This window comes from Jaculus jaculus, chromosome 9, assembly GCF_020740685.1.
Source record: "Jaculus jaculus isolate mJacJac1 chromosome 9, mJacJac1.mat.Y.cur, whole genome shotgun sequence".
In the NCBI taxonomy this organism is placed as follows: domain Eukaryota; kingdom Metazoa; phylum Chordata; class Mammalia; order Rodentia; family Dipodidae; genus Jaculus; species Jaculus jaculus.
Window position 1 is genome coordinate 44,033,067 of NC_059110.1, and position 11,381 is coordinate 44,044,447.

General features: G+C 37.8%; 1 protein-coding gene across 1 annotated transcript; it reads right to left on the reverse strand.

The window, feature by feature from the left end:
• Nucleotides 1-1,434: 1,434 nt before the first annotated feature.
• On the reverse strand, nucleotides 1,435-8,881 carry Pkib (cAMP-dependent protein kinase inhibitor beta). Its single transcript, XM_004651232.2, has 2 exons — nucleotides 8,713-8,881; nucleotides 1,435-1,961 (listed from the first exon to the last, which is right to left on the reverse strand). Exons 1-2 carry the CDS (start codon nucleotides 8,879-8,881, stop codon nucleotides 1,894-1,896), a joined length of 237 nt encoding a protein of 78 aa, XP_004651289.1. The 3' UTR covers nucleotides 1,435-1,893.
• Between the last annotated feature and the right edge of the window lie 2,500 nt (nucleotides 8,882-11,381).

The following is an 11,381-nucleotide window of genomic DNA, read 5'->3' on the forward strand; positions in this document are numbered from 1 at the left end:
ACATAGCTAGCATGTAACAGTTAAAACCAAATACAGGGAGCCCAAATCCAAATCTATGCTTATAGCTTAATTCTTCTTGAGGGTCTCTCAACCTTGCTACCTCTACAGCTACCACTGAGGAAGTTGCTACTATAAGGGCCTGTGTGGACTGCAACACATTTAGTCATATGACAGTATCTCAGCTCTGCCCACCCAGAGTAGCATCTCTCCCCTTCCTTCATCCCCAACTGTCTCCAGACTTTGCCAAAGTCCTCCTAGAGGCAAGATTATAAGCCTGCCCCAATGGACACTGTCATCTTTTTCTTGCTTTTCACATCGTCATTCACTCTCATGCCATTAAATAACCTTCAGAAATATTTTAATGCCTATAATACATTTTATTGAATATTAATTTGGTGCTACACCTTAAACTTTTGATTATGTTATGAAGAAAAATTAATGTTTGAGAAGTTAAAACAATCAGGTTCTTCAAAATCTACCCCTCTGGCATACATAAGACACAATGATCAGTGTTATCTGTAAAATCACAAGCAGGAGGTGATTTCCAATGCAAAGATTATTACCTTCAACCTTTAAAATGCAATACCATGTTTTACCTCTCATACTCTTGAAGATAAAATGAAGGAGACTTGGATCAGTATGAAATTTCTTTACTGTTTATTTGGCTAATGTATACAGATATGACCAAGCCAACAATCAAATAAAATATAATTGCATGCATATATTTCCAAAATGAAAATAACTATTTAAATTTTAAGACTGGAAATTATATTATCTTTTTAAAGTGTTTAACAAATCAAAATTTACTAAAGCTTTGGTTTTGTTTCTGTTCCTTTTAAAATCTATACTTAAAATATATATTAAAACCATCTATTTTGGTCCTTCTACCTGTAGTATTAACCAAGTATTTAAGTACTCACTGTTCTGTTAGCTACTTTAGGAAAAATACAAAAATTAAGGTCTGCATTCCTGAGAAAATTTCTTTATAAACACTTTACACACACAAAAGCCCCCCAAATAAGAAAAGACCATGTAAAATGACTGGTAAAACACTATGTAAAATCCATATTAGAACAATACACACACACACACACACACACATACACTAAGTTAAGGAATATAGAGAAATTCATTTAATAGGCATGTTTCATATAAGCAGTTTGTCACAAATTTTACATTCTATGTGTCTACATGGGAAATCACAGTATGCACAGACTAGATGCAAAATGTACCCTACAAAATACCCGGGGATGTTTATGCTAATCTTTCACAATAGTTCAAGATATCTCTTAAGTTTTGGGGGGGCAATTTTGTGTAATTTTGATTGAAATGAATTCATTTTATTCATGTGATTTTGACTATTCTAACCAAAAATATAATTTACTATAAATTCTTCACATTTTGAAATAATTTAATTAATAGTATTTTGCCTGATATAATTTTTATTTAAAATAAATACATTTTATTCATGTGACATATGCCTATTCTCACATAAAAAAGTAATTTCCTCTAAATACTGCAAATTTTTAAATTAATAGTATTTGGCCTATACTTATCAAGAAAATTTTCCAATCACCATTAAAAAAATAAAATTAAACATATGTCTGGCTAAATAATCTCCAAAGAAGACAGTGGCTTTGTTGGTGTATGAACAACATGTCTTTAAGTGACTATCAATTATTTTATCTTTTCCCTGGGTGCAATTTGAAGTACACTACACTTGAGTAGCCTATGATGGACATCATGGTTGCAGCCTAAGGGGAGAACATCACAGCAAGACGATCTAATGCACACACAAGACCACAGTTACCACCAGGCCAGATGTATCAGGAAAACACAACACTAAGTCTTTTGATGTGCACACGTTTAGCACTATTGATTAATTGCAAGCCTTCATTTTTCTTCATTTGGGGGGCTTTTCAGTTCGTCTTGTGTTGTCTCTTCATTGTTCTCTTTTACATCTGAAAAAAATAGTTTTCCATTCATATATAAAATACAGTGAAGTATATTCTATATCATATTGGAACCAGACAATTGGTTTCACTTCAATTTACCAAAGTCAATTTTATCTTGACCAGGACCCAATGTGCCATCAAAAATCTAGATATGAACACCGGGCATGGTGGCACATGCCTTTAATCCCAGCAGAGCTAGGAGGATTGCCATGAGTTCAAGGCTACCCTGAGACTATGCAGTGAATTTTAGGTCAGCCTGGGCTAGAGAGAGACTCTACCTCAAAAAAAAAAAGCAAAAACAAAAACAAAATCTAGATATGTATTTGCTTTCTCTTAATCAGCTTTCTTTATTATGCAACAGTTATTGTCAGTCTTATAAAATGTCATCATAATCTCCTTCTACTTGTTAAAGGACTTTCCCTAACCCACAGAGCTGGTAAGTGACAATCATAACTTGAGCAGGTATCCATCACCTGGCTCCATGGGCCCCACCCTGAACTGGTTTCCTATGTTGAACTGTGCTCCCTCTAGAGTCTATACACTTTTATTCCACTTTAGTCTTGGAGATAACCATAACTGCCACCTCAGAGGAAAGACAAAATCAAAGCCACCAGGTAGGTGTTCCCTCAACTTCCTGCCACTAAATGTCTAAAGTCCTCTGTGATATAAACTTAATTCTCTCTGTACTCCCTCCTCTACGAGTAGAGGATGTGGGACTGGTTACATCATTTGCTGGCACATTGTACAGAGAGAAAATGTAGCAACTTTATTGAAAAGGATGATAATCTTTACACAGAAGTAAGGGGGTATTAACAGAATGTCCAAAGATTGGGGTTTGGTATCTTCTAATCCATTATGTAACTGGGAGATGAGAAAAGAGATGTCCAATGAGAAGCATCCACAAGGGAAAAGAAAACCATATCAATAGATACCCAAAATCTTTGGAAGGAAAGTATGTCAGGGAAGACACATCTGCTAAGAGGACATGCAAGAGAGGGACTGGAAGTGGACACTGATGTTAGCAATGACAACATCAAGTATGATCTTGAAATAACAGTGGAATGGCAACATAGAGTAAATGTCTTACTAGAGTTATAGAAAAATCAGAACAAAGCAAATTTGTAGATAAAAAACATGCTTTTTGAAGGAATTTTTTTTCCTAAAGCAATAGCAGAGAAATTGATTAGAACTGTCAGATTTGGGGATCATGAAGGCTTTTGAGCACTAGCGGTCACATTCAGTTGCCTTATGAGTAATACGGTAGGTGCTTGCTCAGAGTCCATCAGAAGAACTTCAGATGATAGATGATGGAAAGGAGTATTATGAGATACAAGTCATTAAATTATTCCATAAGTGACTTAAGCATTTGTGAACACTGACTCTGAGCAAACTATACACAAAACATTAAAGGAACTGTCAGATCTGTCAATGTCTTATTCAGGAGAATATGGCCTTGTTTGCTGGGTCAAGCAAGTAAATTACTATAGAAATCATAAACAGTATAATTTAGCACCAAATTTTATCCAATGGATTCAGTGAGATAATGATGATATGAAGGTCTCATAAGTAGTTCTCTAATAAATTAAATCGAAACTTAGTAGGGTTAGAAGAATATCACCTGTGAACAACCTCCTATCTGGCTAGATTATTGAGTAACATACTGAATATGCTGCCAAACGCCTTTAATACCAGTCTCTTTGCATTAAAATGTGTATGTTAATGCTTAAAATATACTGATAATAATTATTGATAAAAGGAAGTAATAAATTACATAAAATATAGTGTTTAATAACTATAGATTATGATGTTGGGGAGAGGAAAAAAGCAGTTGTTAAAAGTACTTTTTTTTTTTAATATATTTATTTAAGAGAGAGACAGAGGAAGATAGAAAAAGAATGGACATGCCAGAGCCTCCAGTCACTGCAAACAAACTCCAGATATCTGTGCCACCTTGTGCATCCAGCTTACGTGGGTACTGGGGAATTGAACCTGGGTCCTTAGGCTTCACAGGCAAGCATCTTAACCACTAGGCAAGCACTCCAGACCAAAAGTGCTATTTTCCACATGATGTTACTTGTGCACTTTCGAAAATTGCTATTATGTTATTCTTCTACTCTATTTGCTAAATGATTTCAATATAATTGAACATAACAATTTGCACAACAATCTTTTCTTTCAGCCTTTTTTTTGGTCTCATTTGTGTCATTTCAAATGTGAATAAACATTATTGAACCTTCATTTTTTTCATTCTCATGAGCACAATTATTAACTTTTTCAGAAATAAGACATGTTGATTTCTAATTTATCTAGGTTGATTTTCTAGACACCTATGTTTGAATCAATTTTTTTCATATGTGTACATATATGCCTTAAAGATTGTACTCAGAATCCAATAATGGACCTTTTAGGAACCATACAACTGGGACTATTTATTGATTTATGCTTTTAAAAATAGACTTAAAATATATCAGAAATAACCTCTTTTACTTTAATATTTTCTATTTCTATGATTCCATTTTACTCTTATGGTACAATTTCTTATGAGATCATGAGGTAAAGTACAATGATTTTGGAGTACCTCACAAAATAGCAATTAAGTCTAAAAGATGCTTCCTCAAATGATGGTCAAGTTAAAGTGAAAGGAAGCTCTGCATGTCCCATCCGTAGAGTTATAGGCACAAGAGCATGGCAGAATCTCACTGTCACCCTTGCTTAAACTTGCTTAAACTGAGTGTTATAAAAAGACAATTATGTATACATCAGCATTTCTAAACTAATGTAACCACAGCATACTTTTACTTGTAATGCATCAACATCCAGGAGAATGTCCATGAAAAACATATTCTGAGAAAAGCTGGACTGTTGGTGGTCTTGTGGACAGCAATTACCTGATTTTGTGAGCTTGAAAAGTCACATACCTTGGTTAGTTAGTGTAACCACTATTACAACATAATGGTGGACTTTTTGAGATTCTCTCTTAAAGTCAGTCTTTCCATATGTATTGAAAAGAAAATCTGGGGCTGAAGGGATGGCTTAGAGGTTAAGGCATTTGTCTACAAAGTCAAAGGACCCAGGTTGGCTTCCCCAGAACCCATGTTAGTACAAGGGGGCTCACACGTCTGGAGTTTGTTTACAGTGGCTGGAGGCCCTAGTGTGCCCATTCTCTCTCTCTCTTTCTCTCTCTCTTTCCTTGGTTATCTCTCCCTCTTTCTCTATCAAATAAATAAATTAATAAAAAAATAAAACATTTTTAAAAAGAAAAGAAAATCTGCTAGCATGTTGTCAGAAGTGAGGCTATTTGTCATTTTTATCTTCTACTGTCTGAAATATACTTGGAAACTACATATTCAAGTATTCAGCTGTACATATCTAAAGGCATCTCAAATCAAATATATATCACCCCTCCAACTGTCAAAATTCTCTTTTTTACTGACCTTCCTCTATTGAGGTCATCACCCTCCACCTAGGTATTCTGTATGTTTCTCGTCATCTCCACCTAACCAATTCATTAGCAACTCCTAATGATTTTACCTATAAGATATATTCCAGCTGTCTCTGTCCATCTTTTCTGCCTACCTGAAGCTAACATCTCTTACTGCCCTTAGGGAAAGGCTAGAAAACCTTTTTTTTTTTTTTTTAATCTTTCCTTAAGCACAAACTTGATGGGATAATTTACTATCTCTATTAATATGCTAAGATATACTACTTGCCTGGTTCTAAGATTATGGCAAATATGGCCCTAATGTCAACATACCTCTGTATCAAGGAAAGCTAAATAGGAATTATAATACCTTGTAGGAGGGCTGGGGATGCAGCTTAATAGATAGCACTTGCCTAACTTGTATGAGGCCCAGAGCTCAATTTCCAGTACAACAACAATAAAATGTAAAAATAAGCAAATGAAAGAACAATACCTGGCATGAAACCTTTGCAAAGCCACGAGTGATAACTGAGGATGTTGTGCAGGAAAGTAGGGAACAGTGTGCAAGGATTTAGAGAGTATTATCCAGTTTGAGACGTGGGGCTTCTAACGCATCTCTCCCACTGACCTTACCTCTTTACAGTCTCTTGGTGAGGGAGGCACAGAGACTAATCCAGGTCAGCCATACGCACTGCCAGAAGGCTCCCAAACTGGGAGATTACATGATGCAGTCCCACCTGACTACAGAGTTTCTCGACCTACACACCTTTAAGTGGACTGAGGCCAGATGTTTTCTTATGAGTCCAAAAGCTTAATTTGGCCGTAAAAGATCTCTTTAATGAGAGTTGCACCTCCCTGATCCAACTATTTCCATCACTGCTTCTGTTTAATCCATTTTCCAAATAGCAGTGAAACTTTTAAATATAAATGAGATGTTAATTCCTTGCTAGAAATCCACTCAAAATGCAAAGTCTTTCTTCACTCAGGTTTCTAAAGTCCCACAAGAACTAGCGCTTGCTTATCTCTCTGCAGTTCTCTCTTGGCCTTTTGCCCTTCACTTCATCCCAGAAACCATGGCAGCCAGCCTTGATTTCTACCCTACACCAGTCTGCTCCTCCTAAGGTCTTTTATTTTCTGTTCCTTCTACAGAAAGTGCTCTTTCATGCTATCTTTTTGTGGCTAGATTATTTTAAGGGAAACAGAGCTGCATGCACTTGGCTTCTGTTGCATAGAACTAAGAGCACTCTTCCTGCTTCAACCTCCCAAATGCTTGGATTAAGGCCACAGCCACCATGCCTGGCTTGGACAATTGTAATCTAGACTTCAGGGAGGGCCTCTCTGATTTCTCAACTGAAGAAAAGGTATTTTGTGAATTTCCTAGTTTGCTGGGATACCAATCTCTATCATGTGTTGCTGACATGTATTAAGGAATCATTTTCCTCCCTATAATGTTTTTTTTTTAAAAAAAAAAAAAACAACAAACAAACGAGTAGGCTAAGGCAGAATTGACTAGAGAAATATCTTAATTTCATGATGATCAGGATGAAGGATATTTGAGATCCTAAGATATCCTTCTACCTAAGTATATTGGTCAAAAAACAAAACACTAACAACATAAACAAGCAAAAGAGGATAGGCCTGTGAGAAGCCTATAAGTTGTTTTTAGAAATTGTACTTTTAAAATATTTTATTTATTTATTTGTAAGGAGAGAGAGAATATATGGATGTGCTAGGGCCTCTAGTCACTGCAAACCAACTCCAGATGAATGGGTCACTTTGTGTATCTGGCTTCACATGAGTACTGGGGAATCAGGTTGTTAAGCTTTACAGGCAAGTTCCTTAACCCCTGAGCCAACTCTACAGCCCTAGAATTTGTACTTTTTTTTTTTTTTTTTTTTTTTGGTTTTCTAAGGTAGGGTCTCACTCTAGCTTAGGCTGGCCTGGAATTCACTATGTATTTTCAGGGTGGCCTCAAACTCTTGGCAATCCTCCTACCTCTGCCTCCCGAGTGCTGGGATTAAAGGCGTGCGCCACCACGCCCAGCTTAGAATTTGTACTTTTAATGGCTAACTTATTAAAACCAAAATGTCTTAGATGAAAACCAGATTTCAGGTTTTATTGGCAACCACAAACTATTCATTTTAAAATCCTCCATAAAACCCTTGTGTTTAACTAATAAGGAGGGTAGTCTTAAAACTCCTTATTGAAGCTTCATTATCAAGGCCTTCCCCATGCCATCTGTATAAGGAAAGGTATGTTCTCTTACGTACTCTTTAGCATCTAGTTTTACATTTGCATTCACTTTTAACATTTTTGAGTTTTTCAGTTAGTGACTTTGACTTTATTTCAAAATAATTTAATGAAAATTATAGGGAAAGGAATAATATTATTCCTAATAATGGACTCTCTAGTGGCTGGAGTGCAGAGGGTAAGAAATTGTCTCACAGTGGACTTTGTGTCATTTGGTTTGTTAAGTCATGTCTGTAAACATTAAGGGTATGTGTGTGTGTGTCTGTGTGCTTAAGTTATAGAAACTTAATTGGTCTTTTTACACTAATAAGTAAGGTTTTCTCTCCCTCCCTAGTTGAGAATGGACCTTTACCAGCTACATCATATTCTGATGGGTGTGTTACTTTCATAAACTTAAAATATTAAAAGCATTGCCCATATTTCTATTTCTCATCTACATTCTCTCCCATTTTTTTTTTCTTCCTTTTCACCCTCACATGTAGTGTCCCATATCTAAAGTGCAATAGCCTGTGAAGAAGGGTGAAATGAGGTATCAGTGGGACACCAGGGCCTAACCCAACAAGAATATAGATATTTCACAGAGATCACACCTTTCTTACCTCACCACCCTAAGTGTGCCTGTGAGTCTAAAAGGAGGATGGGGGCACAGGTATTCTAATAGTAGCATGGAACTAAGATTACCTTTAATCTCTACTAGTGTTTCTAAATTAAAAGATATTTTGCATACATTACTGAAAGTACCTCTATGTTTATTTTCAACTAGAAAGCTACGTGAGCTGTATGTCAGCAATGGGCACAAGACCAAAGATTTTCCTTCAGTGGTTTCACAAGTTTCTCTTTTCTTCCTCCCTCTTTCTTTCTTCCTCCTGCTTCTTCCCCCTTTCTGTTTCTCAGTCACTTTCAAATAAAGGCAGAAGAGTCACTTTCAATCCGCACTGAGACAGAAAGATGAAATCACCTAACACCTGAAAGGCTGAAATATCTACTCAGCCTTAAAACCTGAGAGCTGTTAGTCAACGTGTAAAAAAAAAAGAAGAGCTCATCCGGGAAGACAGGAGCTGCAGGAAAGAGGATTAGGCGTGTTACCTTCCTTCACCGACAGCGCCTCCAGCTTGAGCGGCAAATCCGAGGTCCCGGCCACCGCAGCGGCGCTCTGGATGTCGGGTAAGGCGTTGCGGCGGCCTGCCCTAGCTGAAGATGCGAAGCTGCGGCCCACGGACTCCACATCCGTCATCTCTGGTAAATCTGTCCTCATAGCAGCCTCTGTAAATAGAATGCGCGCATGGCTAGGATGAGCCTGCTTAGAGGTAAGGGGTCACAACAGCGGCTGCATCAAAATCACTACAGGCGTGAAGATGTGAGCGGTGGTGGCGCCCTCGGGCAAGGGCTGAGCCTTGGTCCTGGGCCTATCACATGCACATTTGCAGACTAGAGCAGGAAGTCCTCCTGGGAGTCAGGTTGCTGCAAATAACCAGTCAGCCCCAAAGAGCCACTTGAGCACTTGAGGGTGCCATAGTCCTGTCCTTTGTTCTGTCTTTTTATGGGTAGATCAGCCAAATTGGGGCTTAAAAGCCAGTGAAAACCGGTTCGTTTGGCCCCTCCCAGAGAGACAGCACAGTAAAGTTTGTCGTGCTATTTAGACTGAAACCCAAGCACTATAGTTGGGGGGAATAAACAAAGCACACTTTTTTTTTCTAACTGTTTAGATATAAGAAGTTACATTTTATCTCAGGCTTTCCCCATCAGGGAGTTGTGTATAGTTCAATCTGTTCTGTCCTCAGACAAACTTTTCAGTAGACTCTTGTTGATGTTAAACAGCTGATGTCCACTTTTTTTTCCTTGCCTTTGAGTAGACAGAGTCATCATTGAGAACTTTCCCCAGCATCCTTTACCCTCCAAGCAATTGTCTTTCCCTAAACATTCTCAAAAGCTGAGCTGACTGTGCAGGGAAGGAGGTAGTAGTTATTGCTTATTCAAAACTACTCTCATGAATGAGATATTTTCTAGTGAAATTTTCTTAAGTAGCCTATGCTGAGCAGCAACTCAGAAGCAACAACGACAGCAGAAAGTATTCAAGGAGAAGTTGCTACGTGTAAGGCTCTCAGCAAGGTGCTGAGAGTACAGAGCATATATTCCCCATCTTTATGGTGTTTGTGCTGTCCAAGAGGCAACAGAAGGTGTGCATGCTAAAACAGATTACCTTAGCACACAAAATGTCCCCACCATCCATCAAAGGACAGAGAAAAAAAAGCCTCTTGGCATACAGGAAATGAGCAAACCCTAGTCTACAGTAGCTGCTTGGGAGCTCTTGACAAAAAGTCAACTTCAATTCATAAAATAATAAGAACCACGAATCATAAAATATGATGCAACTGGTTTGGAACACAACTCCTTTGGTCTGTCACACACAGGAGATGCACAGAGAGGTTGATGCCCTCTGGAGAGCAGGGGCCATCTTCAAATGCCCATGAATAGAGGCCTTCTATTACTTGCGTGGTGACCTCTCCTAAAGGTCAAACAAGGCTTTTAGGAACAATTTTGGATTCATTTAGACTTAGACTTTCAGCTGCTTGATACTTGACAACTCTCTGGTACTGACAGCTAAGAGAAATGTAAAAACCACTGGTTAAAAATCTCCCCAATGGGCTGGAGAGAGATGGCTTAGAGGTTAAGCGCTTGCCTGAAGGACCCCGGTTCGAGGCTCAATCCCCCAGGACCCACGTTAGCCAGATGCACAAGGGGGCGCACGCGTCTGTAGTTCTTCTGCAGTGGCTGGAGGCCCTGGCGTGCACATTCTCAGTCTCTCTCTGTATGCCTCTTTCTCTCTGTCTGTAGCTCTCAAAGAAAGAAAGAAAGAAAGAAAGAAAGAAAGAAAGAAAGAAAGAAAGAAAGAAAGAAAGAAGGACAAAAATATCTACCCAATTCCAGACTTTCAAGATGACTAAGAGCATTTCACTTAAGCGTCAAGTTTCTCCCGTATTTATCAGGTACAACAATTAGCCTGTCTCCTTCACAATATTCTCTGTGAAAAACCTAATGAAACAAAGGATAAAAAGAACTCCTCTTTGCTATAAAGCAATGATGCTTGATTTTGAATTATTGTTCATGATCACTCACCAAAATGTTCTCTTTAATACCAATAAGAAGCACTTTCCTACTATAGTCCCCTTGAGATTTCTAACAGAGAAACTAAATTATCTTCAATGCCAAAAATAGATACTTTGTATCAGTTATGTCATCTAGCCCTTCCAATAATTTCCTGAGATAATGAAGTATGTTCTTCACTTTTTGGATGTCCAGTGAGGCTGAGAGGGAACAGCTGCTAATATAATACTAGATACAAATCCAATTTAATCAATCTGAAAGCAAAGAAAATCCCTGTGATAAATGCAGTGACCTATATGTATGGTTCATTTAGATTTCTCCTCTTGATTAATTTTGAAATAGGAAAAATTTTGTGTATGTGTATTTGTGCATGTATGTGTATATATGCATGTGTTGAGAACAGAGAACAGAGAAGGATAGAGAGATGGCTTAGCAGTTACCTACAAAGCCTAAGGACCCAGGTTCAATTCTCCAGTACCCACATAAGCCAGACACACATGGTGGCACATGTATCTGGAGTTTATCTGCACTGGCTAGAAGCCATAGTATGCCTATTTCTGCTCTCTTAAGTAAATAAATTAATTAAGAGAGGGAAAGAAAGAGAGGAAGATGGTGAAAGAAAGAGATCAATTTCCTGTCATTTATAGGTG